Source organism: Oncorhynchus mykiss, chromosome 10 (genome assembly GCF_013265735.2).
Source record: "Oncorhynchus mykiss isolate Arlee chromosome 10, USDA_OmykA_1.1, whole genome shotgun sequence".
Lineage (NCBI taxonomy): Eukaryota > Metazoa > Chordata > Actinopteri > Salmoniformes > Salmonidae > Oncorhynchus > Oncorhynchus mykiss.
The window spans coordinates 40,043,008-40,070,864 of record NC_048574.1 but is presented as its reverse complement, the minus strand read 5'-3'; the positions used below and the strand labels follow the sequence as shown (position 1 = coordinate 40,070,864).

Below are 27,857 nucleotides of genomic sequence, written 5' to 3'. Positions count from 1 at the left end.
AAAAGTACAGACACACATTGTGGTATTGAACATTTTGTGTTGTGGATATGTGGTGGTCTAGGGATGTTATATGATGTGCTGTTATCGTTAGCTCATTCAGTACGAACATAGTTCCCTGTTTTATCTGTTGTTTTATATGCAATGTGGGTGCGTGCTTTGGTGTGTTTGGACCCCAGGAAGAGTAGCTGCTGCCTTGGCAGGAACTAATGGGGATCCATAATAAATACAAATACATGGATTGTGTGTGTGTGCCATTCAGAGGGTGAATGGGCAAGACAAAAGTGCCTTTGAACAGGTTATAGTAGCAGATGCCAGGCACACCGGTTTGTGTCAAACTGCAACGCTGCTGGGTTTTTCATGCTCAACAGTTTTCCCGTGTGTATCAAGAATGATCAACCACTCCAAAAGACATCCAGACAACGTGACACAACTGTAGGAAGCATTGGAGTCAACATAGGCCAGCATCCTTTGACACCTTGTAGAGTCTATGCCCCAACTAACTGAGGCTGTACTGAGGGCAAAATGGGGGGGGGTGCAACTCAATATTAGGAAAGTGTTCCTAATGTTTGGCATACTCAGTGTATGTTTTACCTAGATAAATGGCTATCTTTACTGATTTAACGAGGCTGTAAGCCCTTTTAAAAGGATATTGAAGTACAGCACAGGATGTGGACGTACTCCGTACTCTGTGTGCAGTTCACACTAGGCAGCTATAATGGTAGGGAATCCTCTCATATTGAGACGGGACAGCTGAGGGAGCTCTCACTCACCGACATCTTGACTTTGACCACGTCCTCCATCTGGATGTGCAGGTCCTCGATCTCTATCTCCATGCCCTTACGAGACTTCACCGCCGCCGCACACGTGAACTCTGACTCCTCCAGCTGTGAATGGATATATAACAGGAGGAGGAAGCGGAGGTGGAGGAAGAGAGGGGGAGAGAGGATTAGAAGGTCAAGGTCCGGGAAAATAAGAAATCTTCAGAAATCACTAAATGTAACACCCTGTCCTTGATCGGAAGGATACATTTTTGACAGGACTATTTGTAGTAGAAGAGCTGAGAATGTCACTGAAGCACCTGATTGACCTGATGTTAACAAGACGGGCCATGTAGTGTAATGTAGGCTGGTGTACCTGGTTTTTGAGCTGGGCGGTCTCTCTTTTGCTGGGGGCGTTGTTCTTCATGTGGTCCAGCATGATCTGGGCGTCAGCCAGTAGCACTTTGGTGCGTTTCAGGTCCTTCCTCAGCCTCTTCTCTGTCTCCACGTCCCTGCAGCCCACCTAGAGATGAACACGCAAACAGTCTCTGGGTCATTTCACCAATTCAGTAGAACTGACTTCTATTTTACAGGCTGACTACACCGCTCGCGTCGCGTGCGTTGCAAAATACAGTTTGAAATCTATATTACTCAATTATTGCACCCACACTGCTCTCGCGCGCCAACGAGCGTCTGCATTGCCAAGGGCTAAATAGAATTCAGTTCTATTTGTGACGCAGATCGCGCTACAAGTCCTGCCTCTCCAATCTCCTCATTGGTTTATAGAAGCAGATACCCACATGCAATCTCCTCATTGGTTATACCCACGTGGGTGACAAAGACGAACGAGGTCAGTGGCGGTAATGCACCTAATTTATGAAAGCTGCCAATCGCAATATAAAGTCAAGAGAAGAAAAAGCCTGGAAGGAGGAGAGATGACTAGAAACGATTTGGTTGACTGTTTTATGTGTGGATTAACTGGCGGAGTAGAGGACCTTGTGCATTTCAGGTAAAATAACAACTCAATGTTTATATCCCAGGAAAAAATAGCTAGCAACAGCAAGCTAATTAAATAGGATAAATTAGCTAGCAAGTGCAAGCTAGCTAGCTAGCTAATTTGCCATACATGTTTAATGCTTTTCGACCTGTCCCCAAATTAATATAATTGGTTCAGAGTTTGTTTTGATATTTTAACCTGCGTGTCGTGATTGCGTTTGATGTGGGGGGACAAAATACATTTAAGCATGATGGCGCACGCGTGCAGCTGGTTTAGGTTCCGTGTTAGCCCATGGCAATGCAGAAGCTCGTTGGCGCGCGCAAGCAGTGTGGGTGCAATAATTGAACAATATAGATTTCTACATTTATTTTGCAAAGCGACGTGAGCGGTGTAGACAGCCTGTCAGAGTGATTTAAAAATGTATATTTAATTATTTTATTTATTTAACTAGGAAATTCAGTTAAGAACAAATTCTTATTTACAATGACGGGGTGATGAGCACACACACATCAGTAACAGTGTGATGGAGTACCTGGTCCTGGGCAGACAGCAGTTTGGTCTCCAGCTCTCTCCTCTCACGCAGGACTTTCTGCTTGTCATCATACTCCTCCTCCAGCTGTACCTCCATCTGCTTCAGCTGTAGAATGGACATACAGACAGAGACAGCCAGGAAGAAGATAAGTAGACTCCGTAAACTTGGTCTCTGTGGATGGTTTGTCTTCTGACAAATCAACTGTAAATTTCGGTGTTCCTCAAGGCTCCGTTTTAGGACCGCTATTTATTTCACTATATATTTTACCTCTTGGGGATGTCATTCGGAAACATAATGTTAACTTTCACTGCAATGCAGATGACACACAACTGTACATTTCAATGGAACATGGTGAAGCCCCAAAATTGCCCTCCCTGGAATCCTGTGTTTCAGACATAAGAAAGTGTATGGCAGCAAATGTTCTACTTTTAAACTCAGACAAAACAGAGATGCTAATTCTAGGTCCCAAGAAACAAAGAGATCTTCTGTTGAATCTGACAATTAATCTTGATGGTTGTACAGTCATCTCAAATGAAACTGTGAAGGACCTCAGCGTTACTCTGGACCCTGATCTCTCTTTTGACGAACAAAGAAACTGTTTCAAGGACAGCTTTTTCCATCTACATAACATTGCAAAAATCAGAAACTTTCTGTCCAAAAATGATGCCGAAAAACGTATCCATGATTTTGTCACTTCTAGGTTAGACTATTGCAATGCTCTACTTTCCGGCTACCCCGATAAATAAACTTCAGTTAGTGCTAAATACGGCTGCTAGAATCCTGACTAGAACCAAAAAATGTGATCATATTACTCCAGTGCTAGCCTCTCTACACTGGCTTCCTGTTAAGGCAAGGGCTGATTTCAAGGTTTTACGGCTAACCTACAAAGCATTACATGGGCTTGCTCCTACCTATCTTTCCGATTTGGTCCTGGCCGTACATACCTACGCGTACGCTATGGTCACAAGACGCAGGCCTCCTTACTGTCCCTAGAATTTCTAAGCAAACAGCTGGAGGCAGGGCTTTCTCCTATAGAGCTCCATTTTTATGGAATAGTCTGCTTATCCGTGTGAGAGACGCAGACTTGGTCTCTATTGAAGGCTCATCTCTTCAGTAGGTCCTATGATTGAGTGTAGTCTGGCCCAGGAGTGTGAAGGTGAACGGAAAGGCACTGGAGCAACGAACCGCCCTTGCTGTCTCTGGCTCGCCGGGTCCCCTCTCCCCAGTGGGATTCTCTGCCTCTAACCCTATTACAGGGGCTGAGTCACTGGCTAACTGATGCTCTTCCATGCCATCTCTAGGATGGGTGCGTCACTTGAGTGGGTTGAGTCTCTGACGTGGTCTTCCTGTCCGGGTTGGCGCCATCCCCTTGGGTTGTGCCGTGGGGTTATCTTTGTGAGCTATACTCGGCCTTGTCTCAGGATGGTAAGTTGGTGGTTGAATATTTCCCTCTAGTGGTGTGGGGGCTGTGCTTTGGCAAAGTGGGTGGGGTTATATCCTGCCTGTTTGGCCCTGTCCGGGGGTATCGTCGGACAGGGCCACAGTGTCTCCCGACCCCTCCTGTCTAAGCCTCCAGTATTTATTCTGCAATAGTTTGTGTGTCGGGGGGCTAGGGTCAGTCTGTTATATCTGGAGTATTTATCCTGTCTATCCGGTGTCCTGTGTTAAATTAAGTATTTTCTCTCTCTCTCTCTTGCTGTCCCCAGTCCACCTGGTCGTGCTGCTGCTCCAGTTTCAACTGTTCTGCCTGTGGCTATGGAACCCTGACCAGTTCACCGGACGTGCTACCTGTCCCAGACCTGCTGTTTTCAACTCTCTAGAGACAGCAGGAGCAGTAGAGATACTCTGAATTATCGGCTATGAAAAGCCAACTGACATTTACTCCTGAGGTGCTGACCTGTTGCACCCTCGACAACCACTGTGATTATTATTATTTGACCCTGCTGTTCATCTATAAACATTTGAACATCTTGGCCATGTTCTGTTATAATTTCCACCCGGCACAGCCAGAATAGGACTGGCCACCCCTCAGAGGGATCAATGTCATACTCTATGCGGCACTAAATGCCTGACTGTCAATGTGAAATTACTGTGGGTAAAAATGTATAAAGAATTATACAAGTACGTAAACAAAACATTCCAAATGACAACAAATCACGTCAACAGTCATTTCCAGATATGGTTGCCATGACTTGTTGCTATTGGGGAAATTAAGGTAGTCAAGATAGGATTTCAGAGTGCAGCGTAATTTGACACGATTGCCTACACATTATTGTATGTGTTAGTTTAAGTGCCTGTCAGAGCTGTTGTATACTTGACATGGGTCGGCATGTTGTTTTTCTAAAGTAGGGAGGTTATGCATAGCTGATAAAACACAAATAGGACTGCTGTGGAAAATAGAGTTGTGTGCTGAGTGTAAGCAGGCCTCCATACCTTCTTACTGCAGGACTGCCTGATCTCCTCCACCTCCTCATCCTTGCTCTCGATGTCTTTGGAGTGGGTCTGCCGCAGACTCACCATCTCCATCTCCAGACGCAGCTTGGCCTGAAGGACACACACAAATAGACTGTTATAGACCAGCAACTACTATAAGGGCTCTGTATTGTTCCCCTCTTCACCTCCTCTCCTCCTCCACTACCTGCTCCAGCATCTGGATGGTCCCGGCCTGCTCGTCCAGCTCCTCTTCCTGGTCTTTGACCTTGGCCTCCAGGTCGCGGAGGGTCTTCTTGGTCTTGGACAGCGACGCCTCGTCCTTGGACTCCTGGGAGGACAGGTCCTGTAGCTCCGCATCCAGCTGCTCCACCTTCAGCTGGACGGCACACAGCTCCATGTCTTTGTCCTGCAGACAGGCAAGCAGGTAGGCAGGGGGTAGTAAAGAGACAGAGATACTCAGAGGACTCCTGGACCAGGCCACACATACAGAGGACATGGAGAACATGGTCTTCCCAGGGGCAACGATAACATTATGATCTATCATCCTTGTCCAGCTGGTACCTGCAGCTGCTGGCGCAGACTGAACAGCTCCCCAGTCATCATGTCTCTCTCCCGGCACAGCTTCTCTCTCAGGTTCTTCTCCCTCAGCACCTCGTCCTGGGCCTGGTTCTGCTCCAAGTCAAACCTGCAACACACAACACTCATGTTACACTACTGGCAGGCCGTCATACAGCCTCAAGACCTCTCCTAAGATCAAATATTTAACCAGGGCCATTTGTTGAGTTAAATCATTTACAACTGAATTCATTGCAATAAAAAACTATTTCACTTCCTCTCATCCCACTGAGGACTATAGCTAGCAGTATAGCTTCCATTTTAACCTCATTATCAGCACTCACCTTTAAATGTTATGAGTGGCCTGTTAATTTACAATAGCATAATGTTCTATTCAATAGTCTGGGCCAGCTATACTTAGGAGTGTTCAGCTGAATTGTGAAGTGTTCTGAACTGTCAGGTCTCTTAATTCTCTTTTTCTTCTCTAAGAGGAGCCGTCCTCGGCTTTGCACAGCTGAAAATGATTACTCCCACAGAGCATCTTCAATTAGCCCCAGGGGAGAGATCACATTCTGTCACAGCACAAACCTCTCAAGTTCTAAAAGTCTGACTCATTCCCTTGGCTAATGCAATTCCACAGATTACAGCCAGTCTCTATTCTCTGTTCAAATGAAGAAATGTGTAGTAGTATCCTAGGTAGGTCACCTAGTGAGAGTGAGGACATTTCAGCAGACAAAGAAACAGGTTCATCACTTCTCCCTCTTTGGATGGTAAGTCATCTAGTGCTATATGTGACCGTCTCTTATATCTATAGTCAGTGTTAAATAACCAGAGCTGGTGAATGAAGGCTTTACCATTGTGTATCAGTGTGTGTGCCTGCAAGTGTGCGTGCGTGTACATACTTCCTCTGTTTCTTCTCCAGGTCGTGGTTGCGGCTCTGCTGGCCCTCCAGGTGCAGCTTGGTGTCCTGCAGCTCAGCTGTCAATCTGCTACACTTCTTCTTCAGCTGCTGCACAGAGCGCTGCACCTCATCACTGTCCGCCTGCAAGTCAGTCAGCTACACACACACACCCACACAGTCTGAGTGCTCTACCATCATACAGTATGAGACATCACTTCAGTACACCGGGGAACAATATGGAATTAAGCATTAGTGTAAGACCAGGGCTGTACCCTTCTCTCCAGGTGTCTTTTATTCTGCTGCTCCGTCTCCAGCTTGTCTTCAAACTCCTGCTGAAGTCTCTTCTTGGTGAACTCAGTCTCCCGGATGGCTCGGTCGTACTTCAGCCGCCACTCTCCTCCTGAGAGACAGACCGAGGACAGTACATACGGTCAGGGAGTGACGGAGACAGACCATGGGACATTTGGAGTGACCAATCCTTTAATGCTAGATTGGCTGACTGAACGAGGATGGAGGCTCAATGTGACTGAGCCAGTGGATGCTGCTGAGGATCATTAGGTTAGAGACGATTTTCTGTGTCTCACATTCAACCGTTGCCAACAACAGACACGGAAACTTCTACTAAACATTTCATCATAACTTGATAACACAAAGGAAAACAAAGGAAATACTCCTGTTCAAGGGAACAAGAGTATCCCTCAAGATATCGTCTCTACTGAGGGAAGATGACAAATTCATCAACTACAAGGAGATTAATGTAAAAATGGACTTGACACCATTGAAAACACAGAGTATGGAATCTGTAAGGGTTTATGTTGGAAGGGCAGAACCTAACAGCATAGCTACAGTTGTAAATGTGCATTTATTATTATTATTATTATTAATACTATTATAATATCATTCACTTCTCTTTTTTTTACCTATACTGTTGGAGCTCGGAGAATACGAATTTCACTGTACACTGCGATTACATCTGTGACCCTGTGCATGTGACTAATAAACTAATCTAATCGATCTAATCTAGAGCTTTAACTTGGCCCAGAGCTGTGGCTGTCAGAGACTATCTACACCAAAGCAGCAGATACTAGAGGCGGGTCCAGGTTCATTTCTCAGACTTATCGTTTGAGAGGCTGTCCATTCCCCCTTCACACAGGAACACTGGGGCTTTCCATTACGAACAGACATTTGCATATATATAGTATAATGACAGCTTCCAGGGGCCACCGGCTCTGATCCACAAGATTATTTTCTCATTTATCTGAAACCTCCCCACTCTGGCTTTATGGAGGCCGGGTATTCGAGCTCCTTGACTCACGGGCACAGAGAGACTCAAGGACAATACACTCACAGCATGACACCTCACTCAATGCAGAAGATCAGAGGAGAGAGAGGACTCAGGCCTGACAATGGGCATCTTAATTCCACAGCTGTAAATCCATAGAAGATCGGTCAATTCATGGGCCAGTTATATTATAATGCAACTATTGACCCAATTTCCTACTGTATGGAGTCTCAAATATTGTACTAAGGATGAGTCACACAATACCCTCATATTACCAGTTTGGAACTATTAAAGATGCACTATGCAGAAATCGCACCAGGTTGCAAAACTTCTAATAAACTGAAATTAGGCAAACTATTTGACAAAACAAGCAAGTGTTGTGTAGAGATTCATTGAACCATCTAAACCGCTGTGAAATATAGTTTCCATAACCACAAATATTGTAGGAAACTTAAGGAAAAGCATAGAAATAGTGCACATAGAACAGATCTACCGCTTCTTAGGCTTGCTTTCAAATGAGAATGATAGATCTATAACGAGCATTTCTAGTGAATTTGGTCGGGTCGCCCAAAAAGTTACATATTGCAGCTTTACATACCATTGGCCCCTAAGCTGTGTCTGTTAGCCTCTGAAAAACAAAGGTGATCATAATACAACTTACAACCCACTCTTCCGATGTCATTTGTGAGTAACCTCTTATACCAGTAGTCTTATACCAGTAGACATGCTATGGAGTGGGTTGAGAGCTTCAAGTTCTTTGGCGTCCACGTCACTAAGGACTTAAACATGGTCCACACACACCCACACAGTCGTGAAGAGGGCAAGACAGCGCCTCTTCCCCCTCAGGAGGCTGAAAAGATTTGGCATGGGTCCTCAAAAAGTTCTACAGCTGCACCATCAAGAGGATCTTGACTGGCTGCATCATCGCTTGGTATGATAATGCACTGCCCTCGACCACAAAGTGCTACAGAGGGTGGTGCAGACAGCCCAGTACATCACTGGGGCCGAACTCCCTGCCATCCAGGACCTCTATATCAGGCTGTGTCTGAGTTCACTCTGTTATTGTCCAGCTAACGGTACCGCAGCATCTGCTCTAAGACCAACAGGCTCTGAGACGGTTTCTACCCCCAAGCCATAAGACTGCTAAATAGTTCATTAAATGGTTACACCTCTTATTATTATCTATTCTGATGCCTAGTCACTTTACCCTGCCTTCATGTACATATCTAAGTACCTCGTACTGCTGCACATTGATCTGGTACTGGTATTCCCTGTATATACAGTAGCTCCATTCTCATGCATTTTATCAAGTATCAAGCCCCCTTTTTTCCAATTTTCACCTAAAATGACATACCCAAATCTAACTGCAAAGGACAAATACAATTTCATTCGATTTTTTATATTTATAATGCCGTTCATTCCCTCAGCCATAATGACAACAGAATAGTCATTCAATGGGTTTGTGTGGATAAGAGACTTTTGGGCAGCAGAAGAACTCACCTGCATCATCATCGTCGTCGTCCATGTCCCCGTTGAGCTCTGCCGTTCTGATGAGACGAGCCTCCATCACCTCCATCTCCATACACTCCATCTGCTTCTTCATCAAGTCAAACTTAGCCTGAGGTAGACAGAGGTAGACAGAAAATGGAATACTCCCCCTACTAAATGTTACGTTCGTGCTCCATCTTCTCTGTCCTGTTATTTAGGCTCACAACATTAGTGTAAGTACAGACACTCAAGAGTGAGTGAGTCTGTCTGTACCTGTAGGTCCTTCATGTCTTTCTCCAGTCTCAGTCTCTCAGACGTCTCTGTCTCCAGCAGCTGGGAGGCCGACTCTCCAGTGTTCCTCTCATCCGCAAGCTCCGCTGACAACTCGGTGATCTGGAGGAACACACACACAGTATTTAATGTCTATTCCCCATGGCCTGGCCTATCTTCGGTCACAGTGCACTACAAACACACCCTCAAAAGGCTACCTATGAAGCCCGAGAGTCATATCCTCAGCCTACTTTTCTTATCACAGACGGAGTCAAACATTGAACAAAGGTGGACTGTTTGAGTTGATAACCTGACACAGCTTCTGGTGAATGAAGACAGTATGACTGAGTTACTTTATACTACTCCTGCAGCAAACACTGTCTCCCAGAATGCAGTGCATAGAAGAAAGGCCCCAGGAGACTCACCCTGCTCTCCAGTCGATCACTGTTCAGTCTCAGTTCGTTCCTCTCTTTCTCAGTCTTCTCCAGCTTGCCCTTCAGATGCTGGATCTCCTCCTGGAAGAGAACATACAGTACAAGCACAAATATAAGAACGGGAAAGAGACAGTAGAAAATAGCTACAGCAGAGGTAGCCATGTTGGAATCCTGTGCAACACTATGGAGATATTCACCACTCCCACCTGACATCATATAGCAACTCTGGAGACTTGACTCATGGTCGTGGGTGTGCAATCACACATTTCCAAGTATGAAAACCCTTACTTTAGTCATATGGAGCAGATTTGCAGTGGGTGAGGTTGGATGGCTAAACAGGCTTAGAGTCAAAAAGCGAGACAGAGATACTCACATCTTTTCCTCGAATCTGTTCCTCTGTGAGCTGCACCTCGATGAGCGGCCGTACGGTGGTGAACAGCTTCCACCAGGGCCAGCCCTTCACTCCCTTGTTCTTCTTGATGTTCTTCTGAATGCAGCGGATGGCCAGGTCGTGGGTCTGTTCAGCACACAGAGAAAGAGAGTGGGTGCGATGGTACTGGACTGTACCGTATGGGGCTGAGAAAGTGTGAATGCAGAGGAGAGAGTGGAAGCATAGAGCAGTACAGTGCAGAGGAGGTACAGTACAGCAGAGCTAGCCCTACTACAGAAATAGAGTACGCAGAGCCACTCAACGCACTAACTATAGAGAATGAATATCTCATCAGATTAGTATTATCAGCCTAAACGTCACTGTGATTTACTCTTTGCTATTGAATAACGTGCCGTTTTTGATCTTGAGAAACCCTAGCCCTAGTCTCCATGTTATTGACATACAGGATGGCTGGACATGTACACATCCAATAATCATGTGTTGCAGCATCGGCAAACCAGCCAGGCCTCATCAGTCAGCCTTCTCCGGAGGGTTGCTGCAGACCATTTTCCAAGGCTGGAAGCTCTTTTGATGAATTAAATCAAACATCAATACATCTTGGAAGCCGATTCCAAGTGTTACACGATTTCCATGCAGCTTGTGCATGAGCATTTGTAGTGGCGGCAGATTATGGCAAAACCCAATTAGACAACACAATATTCCCAGCCCCGAAGTCAGCCTCTATGGCCAATTAGGATTTGTTACGCCATGAAAGCCGTAACACAGTGCTACATTCAGCAAATCTCAGACAGACATATTCAACAGGACTAATTTGTGATGTTTAGACCTTAATGAATGAGGCAAACAGAAGAGAAATAACCAAAGGGCTATTCATATTGAGAGGGTGTCTGTCTGTCTACTGTATGTCAGTCTGTTGAGAGGATGTGAATCGTGGGCCAAGATTCTGACATAATCATCTACACTCTTAGAAAAAACGGTGTTGTCTAGGGAACCGCCGAAGAACCCTTTTGGAACCCTTTTTTGTAAGAGTGTAGGGCTAGGTAGGAGTGGATGTCATTGCCTGGGTAATAGCTTTGGTTCGGTGTGTCTCTCTCCTACCTGTGTGTGAATGTGTGTGTGGTCTGCATGCATGTGTGTGTGTGTGCGCTGTGTTTGTGAAGACTGAGCTCTACTTTGACGGTGCAGGAGAAGCACCCGCCCACACCACCTGCTTCCACTCAGCAGCGCACTCCCTGACTTAAAACAAGCGCTTAATTAGGAAGCTCATCGGCTGCTCTGTTCAATTCCCCCCGGCTCCCAGAGGTATACATGAGGAAAGAAAACACACAGAGGAAGACTGGGCTGTGTTTCAAAAGAAAACATCCTGTCTTCCATATGCCCTCCCTCCACTACTGTATGAGAGAGAGAGAGGAGATAGACACAGGCACACTTTCAAAAGGGAAATTGTTGCTTCTCGAAAGGGAGATATATATTCCTGATGAAGTCATGCTGGGACGACTTCAAAAAGCTCTGGAAACCATGATAAATCAATCAAAAGTTACAGGACATTCTATGACACAGCCAGCCGCTTATCAAGCACCATGGGCTTTTCGTATGTTTGTCGCTGCCATAGAACACATTCCTAACACTCTCAGAGTGTATTTCCATCTAACCACGGCACATCTGTTGAGAACGGATACATCATACAGTGACATTATGGAAGCCTAATCAAATTTCATGAACGGGGAAGACGGAGTGAGAGCCCTAGTGGGTTTCATTATACAATCATTATTATAAGACAGGCCTCTGGATAGAGACACACTCCGTTAATCTTCCTGCTAGAGAGGGAGGCAGGAAAGAGGGAGGAGGGAACTCGATTCGCACAGTAATATACCACTTCACCGCATTCCTCCAATTACACTTTTCTATTTCTTGGGCTGGTGCATTTGGAATAACTACTTTTTTACCAACTGCATATATTTGTTAAATGTTATATATTTTCAGAGCAGACAGAGAAATGCACATGGCCTGGTCTATCATCATTACTATACTGACTAAACCAGACAGACTCAAGAGGTTTGCAATGAAAAACTAATTGTTTTATAGTTAATCTAGGGCGGCTAAGGTTTTGTGGTTTTTATCTGGTTAGGAGTGGTTGTTTCATATCAGTGTATGTAAACGGTTGTTTCTGTTCCAGTAGAAAAAGTGTTATTTGAGTAATTCTTGGTTTGGTGGTTCAATGTTCGCTGGAAATAATATCCGGTTTTTGACCTGATTGAACATTATATTAACATCATATTCATCAAGTCATGACTTCATATGTTTATGACTTTATATGACATTACAAACACATTATCTAAAAAGTTCATATAATGTTAAATCAAGTCAAAAACCTGATATTATTTCCAGCGAACAATGAACCACCAAACCAAGAATTACACAGACTTAGACTTCTATTTTTCAACTGGAACAGAAACAACCGTTTCCATACACTGATATGAAACAACCACTCCTAACCAGATAAAAACCACAGAACCTTAGCTGTCACCCATAATTGAGTACTACATCTTACCTCACAAAAACCTGAACTTCAGTTCAGAGGCAAAGATTTTACAATAAAAAAATCAATTGAATCTTATCTTTCTATTAAAGATAAACGTACGGGAAGAAACAGAGGAGAAAGCATTCAATAAAAAAATAGGCGACCCGAATAATGGATTTAGTAATGGTACAGTTAGCCTTCACACTGTTCCTCAGTGGTGATTTCCTGCCCTTTCCAGTGGATTATAAAGCGCTCCTCACCCTCAGTCTCTGAACGATGGCCTTTGAACTTAATAAGAGAAAACCTTGGCCTTTCCCGGGTTCCTATTTCCACCACATGCCCATTACTCAAAAGCTGCTTATTTTGTCATGAGGGCAAAACGAGAAGCACAAATCTTTAATAGAAGCAGAGATAACAAAAATGTATTAAGGCTAAAAATTTCAGCTTTTTGCTCAACTAGCTAAAAAATGATTCCCATAGGCCACCTTGGGAAGATACTGCAGCGTATGTCCATTTCTCAGAAAGCTTAAAGCCACATGGATGCTTCCTGGAAACAAAGAGAGTACAAAGACATGGCTGAAATGGAGCTAGTGATGTCCTGTGGGTGGTGGTGAACCAGCCAGTGAGTGTAGTGATGTCCTGTGGGTGGTGGTGAACCAGCCAGTGAGTGTAGTGATGTCCTGTGGGTGGTGGTGAACCAGCCAGTGAGTGTAGTGATGTCCTGTGGGTGGTGGTGAACCAGCCAGTGAGTGTAGTGATGTCCTGTGGGTGGTGGTGAACCAGCCAGTGAGTGTAGTGATGTCCTGTGGGTGGTGGTGAACTAGCCAGTGAGTGTAGTGATGTCCTGTGGGTGGTGGTGAACCAGCCAGTGAGTGTAGTGATGTCCTGTGGGTGGTGGTGAACCAGCCAGTGAGTGTAGTGATGTCCTGTGGGTGGTGGTGAACCAGCCAGTGAGTGTAGTGATGTCCTGTGGGTGGTGGTGAACCAGCCAGTGAGTGTAGTGATGTCCTGTGGGTGGTGGTGAACCAGCCAGTGAGTGTAGTGATGTCCTGTGGGTGGTGGTGAACCAGCCAGTGAGTGTAGTGATGTCCTGTGGGTGGTTGTGTACCAGCCAGTGAGTGTAGTGATGTCCTGTGGGTGGTGGTGAACCAGCCAGTGAGTGTAGTGATGTCCTGTGGGTGGTGGTGAACCAGCCAGTGAGTGTAGTGATGTCCTGTGGGTGGTGGTGAACCAGCCAGTGAGTGTAGTGATGTCCTGTGGGTGGTGGTGAACCAGCCAGTGAGTGTAGTGATGTCCTGTGGGTGGTGGTGAACCAGCCAGTGAGTGTAGTGATGTCCTGTGGGTGGTTGTGTATCAGCCAGTGAACTGAGTTCTTGCCAGGCCAGATGAAGGCAGCCTGCTCACTCAGAGCACAATCACACAGTGAAGGAGAGGAGTGCTGGATTCCATACATCAACTGCAAAAATGCTATCAGCGCCAGAGAGATGGCCCCATACCATGTGGCGAGAGATTAATGGAGGGACAAGGAGATAGAGCTGAGGAGAAGGAGATGCTGGCATGTATAATAGGGCTGCTTTTAAAAAGAGCTGATCAATGAGAGTGTGATTAAGGGGGACATGTCACCCCCCTGTCCCTGGTGCAGATAGTGACAGGGTGATTCAGGTGGGATGGGGGTGGGGTTAGGCCAACAGATGTACAGCAGAACTAGCTGTAGTCCTATGGCGGAGCAAACAACCTTTAAAATGGGACCTGGAACAGGCTCCTTCACTCCAGACCCCGAGGCAACCACATCTCTCTATTTTAGATCACATGAAAGTTGTATTCTCTGTCTCTAAATCAATAGTAAAATATTGTTCTGTAGAGTTTACTGTAGAGCTTGCCGTAGTCTAAAAAAAGACTTCAGGAACAGGGGGAATATACAGTAGGAAGACTGAACTGTTCTCGACAACAAAAAACTATCAATGTAAATCATGGAAAATAAATCCTGGATTTCAAACTATAAAACAGTTTCTGATCATATTGGACAGTCACAGTCATAGCCTTGACATCCACAGTACATCTTTGTCTCCTTCCCTGCTTCCATCTTTATATCCTGCCTTTCTTCTGATGAAGTGAAGCCGTGGTGGAGTCATGCCTACCTTCCTCTTCTTGAAGGCCTGTCTGGCCAGGTACCCACTGCAGGCTGCTTGGAACAGGGTGATGTTGCGTCTGGTCTGCTCATCCCTCTGTTCCTCCAGTTTAGCCAAGGTCCCCGCTCTGAAGAACAACTGGGGAGGAAAGTACACACCTTTTAGTTCATCATCAAGCAAAATAGATATAGTCACATTTGTTCAAGTCTGGAGCTGACTTAAATAAAACAAAACGGTCACATAATTGACTTGAAATTGACTTGAGGAGAGTATGCCTTTTTAGCACCTATTACACAAATATATTACATTAACAAGAAAGAGGTAGATCCATCCACTGTAGTCTAAAGACAACGGCCCTTTAATCCAAGAAGATTGGGTAATAAAGTAATTGAGCGTGTTTGAGTGGTAAGGTGAAAGCAACCGACTGTAGACGAAGGTCGAGGAGGGAAGTTAGGGAGGTATATCTTTGACAGTCGACAGTCGGAAACTAAAGTTGTTTATGAAAGTTTTTATTTATAATGTTGAAATATACGTCTCCAACTCCCATAACACACACTCACAAACTGAAATCATATGTGTGTAGGGCTACATTGTACAATCAGTCAGTGAGAGAGCCTCAAATATCACATTCATTTGTATCACTCCACCATATAAATGAATCGCACAAAAGCTCCTGTTTCAGTCATTCTTCCCCATAATGCAACAGACTTTGAAAGGCGCTGAAAAACGATGGTCACCGACTTAACAAAAGTGATCCGCTGGAACGCGCCCGTTATCTCTGCCAGAGAGTGTCAGCATTGTGTCCTTATTGGCCGGGTCAAAGATGAAACAGAGTTAAAGGGCCAGTAGAAGTGCCGTCACATGACAATCTCCTATCATTCACATACGCTCTGAGAGATATCATCAGGCCGGGGTCAGGCACAGTGTGAAGACTGGTGGCAGTCAGTCAGCTTAAAGGCGAAGGATGGATGGGGATGGGAGAGTTGACAGGCTCCAGTGCTTTATAAAAGATCAAACCTCTCTGGCATACATGAAAGAACCAGTAGGTGGAACAGGCAAACACTTTTTTTATTTTTTTATTTCACCTTTATTACTTAAGCAAGATATACTGTATTACCAATAGAAAGAGAAGGGGTTCAGAAAACACACTGTATAGCAATGTTAGAGGGATAATGTCATGGATTTGGCTTCAAAATAAAACAGTAAAGTCATGTTTGTCATATGCATTTTGTCCATAATGTAACTCTACATCAGAAAACCACAAGTTAGGAGATCTCTGGGTGTCGGCGTCATATTATGATCAGAATGGGTAAATCAAAGCGGACATGAGACGTGACTTCCTGTTGTGGCAATGTTTACCACAGTGAGAGTTGTGTGGTGGACCCAGTGTCAGGAGAAGATTTGGTGCTGCTGTTAATTGGCATTCTGCTGAGGCCACTGCTGTTGCTAGGACACAGTTGGAATGCTTTGTGAACCACCATCTTGGTGCTAATCTACTCCAAAGGCCATTTCAATCTCCAAACCCCGAAGGCAACAACAGCTGTCTCCCAAAAAATTACCATTTTTAATTACAATACTTTCTTGTTGGCTATGGGCCACTTCTCAGCTGATGGGATTAAACAGAAGTGTGCCAAGCAGTGTTTACTGTGATTAGTCTACAAGTGCCAGGGCGAAAGACAACATCGAAGACCATCACCTGCCAGAAATTACTCTATAACGACATGAATACAAAGGAGACATGATTGTGCGTCTCACGGTGAGGCTGGAAGGCAGGCATGCCTCTCAGACCCATCCTCCCCAGCCAAGAGACTTTCAGGACAGGCAACACTTGTCAGACAGTTCACCCAGAGTCACAAACACATCCCTGCTAACAACAAACATTCCCACAACATTAGTCTCATTAGGTCATTAAATAACGTTTTCATAGGAATGTTCATGTGATGTTCAAGGAATGCTTCCAAGCGACCATTCCCTTAATGTCCAATAAAACTTACCCACAACTTAAGATAATGTTCTAGACAGGTTTCATGGGAATGTTGCAAGAACATTCATGTGTCCAGTTTTCTGAGAGTTAGGAAATTATTCCATAAACCTCCTACCAAACATACACAGAACACGGTTGCCATGTTCTCAGAACAAAACATATTAATATTCTAAACATGTTTTTATGGGAACGTTGCAAGAACATACATTTTTTCCGCACCTCCTGTCATTACAGGCTGCATCACATTCGGCCGTGAATGGGAGTCCCATAGGGCGGCGCCTAATTGGCCCAGCGTCGTCCGGGTTTGGCTGTCATTGTAAATAAGAATTTGTTCTTAACTGACTTGCCTAGTTAAATAAAAGTTCAATCAAATTATGCCATCCATGAGTAACGTGCGCAGGTAGCCTACATTAAGTAATAGTTTGACAATCAGTTAACATCATAACCAGTTGTGTTTATGCCACATTAAAAAGGGAGGCTAATTTTAAGTTAAAAGACATCTTTACTATTAGGTCCATAGAGATCCTATTAAATTAATATGGATACTGTATGTAATTACTGTATATGATCAAATAGATATGTGCATGCACACATGGGAGGTCTCATATACAGAAATCCCTTAATTTGCTGAAATTAGTCAATCAAATCAATGATGAGAGACTAGTCAGAATAACTGATACCTGACATGGACATGGTGGCAGTGCAGGAAGATCGGAGTACAACGTCCCATGCAATGTACCATGAACCAAGAGGTTGTGAGTTCAAATCCCAGGAGAGGACATGTTGAATAATAATTGCTGTATAAATGAACATGCACAAATAGAATTGTGTGTCAAATATGTAAGTTGAAAGCACTCTGTTAAAAGCACTGTGTGTGTGTGAGTTTCCCTTACCTTGCCAAACAAAGAGATGAATGGATGAGTGGTTCACCAATCAGGGCTTTGATTGGCTTGGCAAAAGTAACAAGACTTTCTTTTTTACACCAAAAAATATTATTTCAGCAAATGAAGGGCTGTGTGTGCATGCACATATCTATTTGATCATATACAGTAATTACATACAGTATCCATATTAATGTAATAGGATCTCTATGGACCTAATAGTAAAGATGTCTTAACTTAAAATGTATTAGCTTCCCCTTTTCTTTTTAATGTGGCATAAACACAGCTAGTTATGATGTTAACTGATTGTCAAACTATCACTTAATGTAGGCTACCTGCGCACGTTACTCATGGATGGCATAATGACAGGAGGTGCGGAATAAATACCTATTAAGCCTCATTAAAATATGTTTTTCTGCTTCGAATTTCCGACATTTGGTAGGCTATCTGTTAGTCAAATTGTCTATAATTAGATACATGCAGCTTCTCTTCTGTCATTACTAGATACTCGTCTAGAATATGAAATAAAGCCATGCTCACCAAATCGATAGAATGATCAATGTATCATCAACAATCTAGTTGACATCGGTAAAGTTCTCTTTCATTTCTGCTTCTGTCACGGAGCGAGGACGTAAAGAAACCAGGGATAATTCCAAATGACATAATCATGACCGGATTTAAGGAACAAATTGTGACAAACAATCCTGCATGTTTCTGATATTTTAATTAGTCTTGGACGCATATTTTATGTGGTTGAAAATAAAATAAGGTAAGCTTTTATGCTGCTGAAAGAAATTGCACGTAGGCCGGGAACACTTCTTTCTTCAGAAGTTAATATTGTAATAGGCTCAATGTGAGGCCTATAGTCAGTGTCCAGACTTCTATTCCAACTATTAGGCTACTGGACTAAAATAATTCTGGCATCACGTCTAAATTAATGATATTCAGTGATTGTCATTCATTAAGCCTCCTACACTAAGCCTCCTACACATGTCTTGTAACTCCAATTGATGCATACACTGCTGTCCATGTGCGTCTTGGTCTCGGCCACTTATCTTTGCCTTGGCAATAATGTGTTATTGTTGAAACACCGCATTTTGAGCGTATTCCACACGTTTTCAAGACTATTCACAAATTGTTCATGCGACTGACATGAGGTAATGATAAATACTGTGATAGCATACAGTTTTCATGGAATCTGTTTTCATTATTGTGATAGGCTCATGTTTTACCGGTACGGCATACCACCACTATTTATTTTGCCAGTAGTTCATACCGGACCATTCCAGCTTGCTTTCACCCCTGGAATAGTCTAAAATAACTGATCATGTACACAGACATGGTGACGTAGCAGAAATATATGAACGTCGTGAACCATAAGGTTGTGAGTTCAAATCCCAGGTAAGGACATATAATAATTACTGTATAAATTACCATGCACAATGTAATAATTTATGTGGTGTCAAATATGCACGTTGAAAGCACTGTGTGTGTATCCCTAACCTTGCCAACAGGCAGAAAAAGAGCTGTGAATGGATCAGTGGTTCACCAATCAGGGCCTTGATGGGCTTGGCAACAGTTACAAGGTGTAATGTGTAATAAAGACACATTTTTCTAAAAACATGGCAACCATGTTCTGTGTATGTTTGGTAGAACATTGATGTAATATTCTTCAAACCCTCAGAAAACTGGACACGCATGTTCTTGCAACGTCCCATAAAACACATCTAGAACATTAACATTGTAACCATGTTCTTAGTTAGATAAGTTCTGTTTGACATTAAGGGAATGTTCTCCTAACACAAACACATGCTAAAAAGGTTCTCAGAACGTTTTTTGCTAACAAAGATAGAATGTTCCCATATAACTAACGGAAAACTAGACCCCTAAACATTAGGGGGAAATTACGGGTAACATTATGAAAACGTTCTCTCTCAGAATTGTTACTGGGATTCCTCAAGGAAAAACAAGTGGAAGGAGGAATCTTTAGCTACAAGTTGAAGAAACCTACTGTTTGCATGGGACAACATCTGTTTTCTGGGTTTCTATAAACCATTTTCACTCAATATAATATGAACAGAGGTAGTTTAACCAGTGACTAATTCAAAGCGTGAAGTGTTTTAATGTTGTGGTAGTATTGGTACTCACCCTACTCAGTCCCATGTGATAGCTGCTCTTCTCCAGGTCCAGGGACTCCAGCAGCTCCTCTACCGCCTTGAAACGCACACAAACACACAGATCATTCCCTGCCCCTCTACCCCCAGATTATCCCTCTACAGCAGTCCCGCCAAGCTGCCAACTGACACAATCCCAGCATCCCAACAACCACTCCTCTAATCAGACAGATTGACAGAATCCTGATCTGTCGTCCTTTCACATTCTACCTCACACATCCGGCCCGATTCCCACCCTCTCCTCTTCTATTCTCAAGGACACAGAGCATGTGCAGGGAGAGAGGCAAAAACTGACCAGACAGCTCGTCCTCCAGAATCCACCTTCTCCAAGCTTGTTCCTCCTGGCCCCGTGGTGGTCTCGGCCCCATAGCAGCCTTGAACACATACAGCCTCTGCAGAGGGGCACCACCTGCAGCTCTCCCTCTCTGTGTTACGGTCGGTCTCTGTGTGTCTCTCTGCCGTCCCTTTCCCTGGGTGGTGTGGACAGGTCCACTTGAGCCCCCAGCCTGAAAGGCCCCATCTAGATTACACTGTGAGGGGAGCTGCAGCCCCGAGCACTGAGGGCCTTTTGTCTGACGCCGTTTCCACAGAAACCCCGCTACGAGACACTGACTGCTTTTCTCTCTCTGTACCACCTTCGCTCAGTCTCTCACACTCTTCTGTAAAGAGTAGCTTTTGTGTTCTTTTCCCCACCATTTCACTTCAGCCTGGCTCCTCTTTCAGGGGACCAATACACAATTGACCCTCATTGATAGTTAACCTCAGAGTGGAACCCTCATTAGCAATCCTCCCTTCACAGGTTGGGTCACACTAAAATACTTTTAGGCCCTCTCACCATTTACATCGCACATAAACCATTGCAGTGGAGAGTTCCTATCCTAAGAAAATCATTAGGGTAAAACCACCAGGCAGACAGCCTCCAGGGTAGACAATATATTTCACAAAGTTGATAAGTTCAGCCCTAAACCCCAGTGCAATTAGAAGGCCTTTCCTTCCTGTCTCTGCTTCTGCTATGTTGATTAGGTCATCACAATAGCTCTGATTAACGGAGGTTTATTCCTCTGTCAGTGGGCTACTGACAGCCAGGAAGGAGACGGCCTCTTCAGATTATTAATGTAACACTACAGACCTCAGCTATGCTCCACACACACACACACAGAAAAATAGACTGACCCTCTTCTCATCCTTCACTATGTAGTTGCGGCCAAGTTTCTTGGTCAGGTGGGGTGCCAGCACATCGAAGCGGCGGCGGAATTCTGAGAAGACCATGTGATCAGGGTATCCTGTAAAGACAACGACATGGGGGCAAGGTTACGGAGCTACAATTTTTTACAGAACTATTTATTCTAACCACATAGTCTACGTGACATACAGTAGAGCAGTGTTGGTCGTTTGGTTTGTTTGTGAAGGAAACCAGACTCCAGTCTAGGCAGGTCAGACCCGTCAGGACCTTCCTCATCTAACAACCACAGCCTCTAGCTCTGTCAGCCTTCTCACCTTGTCTGTAGATTCTGAGGGCGTCCAGCAGCTTGGAGCCGCGGAGCTGGGACCGGAGCAGGGCCACATCCAGCTGCATCAGGCCAGAGTCTCCACTTTCCCCCTGGGCCTCCAACTCCCCTCTGCCCGCCCGCAGGGCATCAGCATTGGGCAGCAAGCAGTGGACAAAGTGAACCCTGGACCTCCTTACCGTGTCCAGCAGAGCGTCCTGAAGGAGAGAAGGGTTAGCTGGGATGATAACAGTGATAGAGGGCTAGAGGATAGGGCAAGGCCTCACCGTGCACTGAGAGAGTAGCCCAATTTAATCACAGACCAAACCTCTTTAATCATATGCAAAGGCGCCACACAGTGGCTCTCACACATTTCATACATTAAGCAATCTTAGAAAATAATCAGCTTGAGTTGTAATAAATGGTATAGTTAAGAAATGTACTCTGGACCAGGAAATCTAATGCCTAGACCCTGCACTGGGACGGCTTCTAGCTCCTACCCTTTAAAGCTGTTATAACATAGCAAAAACATAGGAAGATAGATTATACATTTAGCAGACACTCTTATCTAGAGTGACTTTCAGGAGCAATTAGGACTAAGTGACTTACTCAAGGGTACATAGGCAGATGTTTCACCTAGTTGCCTTGGGGATTCGCACCAGCAACCTTTAGGTTACTGGCCCAACGTTATTAACCACTAGGCTACCTGCCACCCCAAACACTGTGAACACCTCTCTCAGAGGGAGGGCGTACATTAGGCAATGCTAATTAAAAGACTCCATTTACTAAATCAGCTCGTGTATAGGATTTAAATGAGGGGCTTGTGGCCCAACACCACGTGGATATACACATAATGAAACATGAACAGAAGTGAAAATATAATAAGTTATTTGGGGCCCTCTCGATCTCTCTCCCTCTCACAGTCCCTCGACCAGACCTGGCCCCTGCAGATGGCCCCTAGCCTCTCACCACTTGTAGTTTGATCTGGATGCAGAGGGACTTCTTCTTGACGGCTGCCACCCCAGTGGTGAAGGTCTTCCTCATGCTGGTGGCACGCCGCAAGGTCAGCTGGGAAACGCCCTCGAGGCCAGCAATGGAGCCTGACAGGATGGTGGCCCCACCCCCTCGACTCATAAACAGACCACTGATGTTCTTCCTAGAGAGGAGAGCGACAAATCCAACACGGTCAGAAATGTCTGTTGCAAGTGTTGCTAATCAAGCTAAAACATTATGTGGGACGGGTGTTACTTTTGGGAGTCCTGTAGGAGACTCCCTGCGTTGGTCGAGACAGGGTTCTGTTTAGCATGGCTCAGCCAACCACGGGCATCATACTCCACCCAGTCTGTACCATGGCTGTGGCCCAGCAGGAAGTGATGTAGTCTCTCACTCTTCAACAGCAAGGTGTGACCTGACCAGTAGAGAGGATAAAGGAGTTGATAACAATTATGTATGCCAATGTTTGCGTGTATGAATGTCTACAGTATGTGTGGTAATGAACATTATGTGAAAAAGAAGAAAAACAACAAATCATCGTCACCTTTGAGCAGACAATATATTTACTATAAACCTGTTTTTTTTGTGTTTTTGCAGTAAAATTATTTTAGAATATGGCAGTTTATAAAACAGAGAATTCTTTGAACATAAACACTGTTTGCTGCTATAGTTTTCTCCCCATCGTTTTACAGTGAAAAATAATAGAAACAGAGTGGCAAATTGCATACCACAACATATCTGGGTGATTAGTGCAGTTCTGTTAAAGTAACCTTTCAACTCTGCCACTGCATTGGTAGCTGGACTGCCAGTCTGTTAATGCTCTCTTCCCAACTCCTTATGGAATTGCCATGCAATTGTTTGGCTTGACAATCACAACGCAGGAGGCAAAAGCACAAACTGATCTGGGACCAGGCTAGTGTATTGGTGGGTTCAATGTAAAACGGACTTTACCTGACGATGCACATCCATTCACTCCTTTGCATTGTCATGACAATTCTGAATCATAAAAATCATCCAAAGGACAGTTGGTAGAATGTTTAAATGTAGAATGTCTGGTCGATAAGAGTGACAGTGTTGATTTGAAACCCATTTTATTGCTTTGCCATGGTGATTCTATTCATCAGAACGCAATTACATTTGAAAATGATGATATCAAAATGTTTGTAGAATTAAGAACGTTAGAACAGTTGGTTGATAGGCACCAATGCTGATTTAGAAAATCTGTTTTGGTGGCAACAAACTCTAAACTAGACGTGCAACTTGTTTCTGCTATCCAAGATTTTCAATTGTTAACTCGGTAGAGCATGACACTTGTAATGCCAGGGTAGTAGGTTCCATTTCCGGGACCAGCCATACATAAAATGCACGCACGCATGACTGATGTCGCTTTGGATAAAAGCATTTGCTAAATGGCATATAATTTTACAAAATGAGCTTCTACACCCAGCAATTTAACCAGTCTGTACCATGGATGGCACAGGAGCATCGATATCTTCCTATCAAATAGTTTTTTCTTATCAGTATTTGGTTAATTGCTTATTTTTGTGTATTATCGACATTCTATACTGAACAAAAAAAAACAACATGCAACAATTTTACTGAGTTACAGTTCATAAGGAAATCAGTCAATTGAAATTCATAAATTAGGCCATAATCTATGGATTTCATATGACTAAGCAGGGGCGCAGCCATGGGTGGGCCTGGGAGGACATAAGCCCACCCACTGGGGAGCCAGGCCCTTTTGACACAAAAGGGCTTTATTACAGACAGAAATACTCAGTATTTCATCAGCTGGCCGGGTGGCTGGTCTCAGACGATCCTGCAGGTGAAGAAGCCGGATGTGGAGATCCTGGGCTGGCGGGGTTACACGTGGTCTGTGATTGTGAGGCCAGTTTAACGAACTGCCAAATTCTCTAAAACGACGTTGGAGGTGGCTTATGGTAGAGAAATGAACATTTAATTATCTGGCAACAGCTCTGGTGGACATTCCTGCAGTCAGCATGCCAATTGCATGCTCCCTCCAAACTTGAGATCTGTGGCATTGTGCTGTGTGACAAAACTGCACATTTTAGAGTGGCCTTCTATTGTCCCCAGCACAAGATGCACCTGTGTAATGATCATGCTGTTTAATCAGCTCCTTGATATGCCACACCTGTCAGGTGGATGGATTATCTTGGCAAAGGAGAAATGCTCACTAACAGGGATGTAAACAAATTTAGAGAAATAAGCTTTTTGTGAATATGGAACAGTTCTGGGATCTTTTATTTCAGCTCATGAAACTAACACTTTATATGCTGCGTTTACATTTTTGTTCAGTATATGTTTAGAATGCACTTAGGTACATATAGAACTGGTTTTATGAGTGAATTTTCAGATATCTGGCATTGTGAGTGCGACTGGAAGTCCCAGTCCCTAAATATGACCAGCTTCCGCTTCCACAACCAGCACTGGCCTGAACAGGAGAAACGCAGGCTGTTCCACAAGCACATAGCGGTGAGGTGCAAGGTTGAATTTGACAGTAAAGCGAGGAGGGAGTTCTATGATCAGCGTGTGACCTCAGGCAACAAGTTGCTGTTTTCTGATGAAGAGCGAAACTGGAAGCCATTCCAGGGGTGCTAGAGTTGGCCGCAGAGATGGGCTTCCTGTGAATCTCTGCCCCTCTGTTGAATTACTATTGATTTATTTTGGAGAAGTAGTACTAAGACAAGATTGGATAATATAAAACGAGATTGGTAGGCATAGTAGGTGTGATAAGTGTAGGTTAGTGTCTATTTTAATCAAAATAAATCTTCAGTCAAAATAAATCATATTTGAAGTATAACAATAGTGATGGATTTTTTTTGTGAGGCGGGTGTGTCTCTGTACCCTTGCTCTCGCCCTCGGCAGGGCCGTAGTAGCTGAAGAGACGTCCCAGTAGAGTGTCCTCAGAACCCCCAGGCTGCAGAGCCTCCTCCTCCATCAGCCACAACAGGCCCCGCGCCTCATCAGTCCTCAGCGTCCGCACCTGGCACACACACAGGTCAGACTCGCTTCCAACCCCTCACCTCACTGAATAGATAACATCTACTGTACTCTGACACATTTTCAGTCCTTCAGATGGTTGTAGAATCAACAGTCTCACCAAAATACACACAAACAGACTAACTGGGCATCCGTTTGCTTTTCAGCCTACACATACTGACTCACTTTAGCAAACACACCCAGCCAGCCAGCCCACTCCTACTCAAACTCCAAGGCCTGAAGCGAAGTCAGCTCTGATCATCTAACCATCTACTTTGTGGGAATCATTCCGTAAGCCTGAGGAAATTTCATCAACATTTGTTGTAAGGCTTTCACCTGGAATAACACAACATCTCCCAACTCTCCGGACTATGTCCACAACAAACACTGACACAAAATAGTGTAAAGGAGTCAGCTGATCATATTTAGCACCAAAATACCCCGCTGACAATACAGTGAAACACTGCTTTCAGATTAAATGCTTTTTATTAAATAACAACCACAAAAAAATACAACCGTTTTTTTTCAATAAGCAATTGCAGTCGGGTTTTTTTTAAGGTCCAGACGGCAGAGAGGGACAGGCCATTAGCCATGGCTCTCGTTAGGCCTAATATCAGAGTAATAGCTCAGAGAGCACTGGAGCGTTCAGGAAGCCTGCTCTAAACAGGCCACTTCAGAAATTACCACAAGAATGCTGGCCGCAATTGAGCTTTTTGGTATAATTGAACTCTAACCCCTTTTTCTCTTCAAATGGCTTTTTCTGAATTCAAGAATATACAGTGTATACCCACCTACTGGTAGAATCTGAAGAAAATGCTTTTTATCAGTGTTAGCACATTGTTATTATCAATAGAGAAGGATAACTACTGTAGTAGTGTTGAGTGCAATGACCTTTTAGACCTAGAAAAAGCTCAGCAAAGCCATATAAAAGCTTTCTGTTAGACATACAAGTACACAGTAAAACCTGTTCCTGGGCCTCGCTAAAAGCCTTCACAGCAAGCAAACAGACCCCAGTGAACCCATGGGTACTGAGTCTTTTATGTCAGGGGACAACATTTGAAGTGTCAGTGTAAATCCAACTGTCAGCTTTCATCCTAGTGTCTCGACATCGACAGAGAGTGATCTCTAAGAGCGTGGGCTGTGCTGTCCCATTCTTTTGTTTTTGTCAGCCTTCAAAGGCTTTGGCCTTCTGCAGCCATCTGCTATACCCTGGTTCAGTGCTTTTGATGACAGCTCCAGCAGGGCCAGGACCCCTTAAAAGGTAGAGCACTCAAACCAACTTATTACACCGCCGACCATGACACTCTCAACACCTTGTCATTTTGGTTTCCATGGCACACACACTGGAGGAGAAGCAAAACACAGATTTTGTTTTCTTCCACCTGAGTGGGTTTTCTAGTCTTTGTTTACTGGATGAAATGTCTGCCTTTTCCTTCAAGCCTCTCCCTGTTGATTCCTCTACAGAAGCATTCGTATATTATGCTCACTGAAAATGTTTACAATAAACAGAAAACTCTCAAATCTGCAAAAAATGCATACAACTGACTCATTGTGAGTCACAAAGGACTCGTGAATGTAATTATATATGTGCATAACAGTGCACGGTACAAACGGTGTGGGCAGTGAGAGAGGCAGGGTGTCAGGAGTACGAAACAAAGTGGCAAGAGCTTCAGAAGGGAGTTTAGATAATGATGCTCTGGAATGTGCCATTACTGAAGAGAAATGGCACAGAAAGGTGGAGACAGAGAGTACTGCTGTACAGCGTGACACTGCCATGGCCGTAAACTCTGTAACCAGGTAAACTCGTGTGAATATAGGTATTAAAGGAGTGTCCTTACCAGTGCTTGACTTGACGCTTGGTCTACCGCAGCTACAGACAGAGAGGTGTTAGGTTCCATGTCATCTAATGGAAGCTCTATGTTCTCCTAGAGGGGTGACGGGGGGAGGGGGGGGGGGGGGGGGGGGGGGGGGGGGGTTAGTAACCAATGACAACGACATAAGTCTGAAGACAGGGCGCCAAGTTTGAAGTTTTCTACTATAGGGATTAGTTCATCATCACCTACAGTATAGACATAATAACATAATAAATAGTAATACAATGTTGAAAACTGCTCATAAACTGCTGTTAAATGGCTACAGGCTATGAAAGTGAAAGCATTGTGTTTTTTACAATGGGAGTGATTAGACATACATCGGTTAGGACAGAGTGTTGGCAGGGATATTTCCGCCCTATTATGATGGGTGTATAGTCTAGTATTCTGCTATGAGAAGAGAGGGCGTTAGAGAGTGGGGAGTTATTCATCCTCGTCGAGCGAGCAGCTCCACTGCTGTGCAGCTCAGCCCAGTTCACACAGCCAGTGATGAGTGACCTCGCTTTGGGCTCGGCAGGGGAGGAGAAATGGCAATCATATGGCCATTATATAGGCTCACTGTGTGACACTATTAATGAGAGGGAGGAAACCATGAGTTCTATGTAGCTCTAACTTGCCATGGCTTACAGGCAGGAATAGTGCAGATTTTCTGTCCTGATGTATGGATTCTATGGGAGTATGTATATTTGAATCCTTAAAGCAGGGTTCCACAACTGGCGGCCCGCGGTTCGGATTTGCCCCCCCCCCCAAGTTGTGTTTGTTTTATTGCTGGACAT

The 27,857-nt window shown here is 44.3% G+C and overlaps 1 protein-coding gene across 10 annotated transcripts in view; it reads right to left on the bottom strand.

The window, feature by feature from the left end:
- Positions 1–27,857, bottom strand: part of LOC110533873 (unconventional myosin-XVIIIa) — a 106,986-nt gene that overhangs the window by 19,163 nt on the left and 59,966 nt on the right. For all 10 annotated transcript variants that reach the window (XM_036990257.1, XM_036990258.1, XM_036990262.1 and 7 more), the window contains 20 exons: positions 27,049–27,135; positions 25,076–25,214; positions 22,466–22,625; positions 22,187–22,373; positions 21,228–21,435; positions 20,904–21,013; positions 19,705–19,770; positions 14,701–14,829; positions 10,024–10,167; positions 9,642–9,731; positions 9,220–9,339; positions 8,959–9,076; positions 6,449–6,576; positions 6,178–6,332; positions 5,282–5,405; positions 4,926–5,126; positions 4,721–4,831; positions 2,288–2,392; positions 1,135–1,281; positions 771–884 (listed from right to left, as the gene is read on the bottom strand). In XM_036990257.1, the coding sequence (XP_036846152.1) occupies positions 771–884; positions 1,135–1,281; positions 2,288–2,392; positions 4,721–4,831; positions 4,926–5,126; positions 5,282–5,405; positions 6,178–6,332; positions 6,449–6,576; positions 8,959–9,076; positions 9,220–9,339; positions 9,642–9,731; positions 10,024–10,167; positions 14,701–14,829; positions 19,705–19,770; positions 20,904–21,013; positions 21,228–21,435; positions 22,187–22,373; positions 22,466–22,625; positions 25,076–25,214; positions 27,049–27,135 (2,643 nt within the window). The remainder of the gene's footprint in view (positions 1–770; positions 885–1,134; positions 1,282–2,287; positions 2,393–4,720; positions 4,832–4,925; positions 5,127–5,281; positions 5,406–6,177; positions 6,333–6,448; positions 6,577–8,958; positions 9,077–9,219; positions 9,340–9,641; positions 9,732–10,023; positions 10,168–14,700; positions 14,830–19,704; positions 19,771–20,903; positions 21,014–21,227; positions 21,436–22,186; positions 22,374–22,465; positions 22,626–25,075; positions 25,215–27,048; positions 27,136–27,857) is intronic.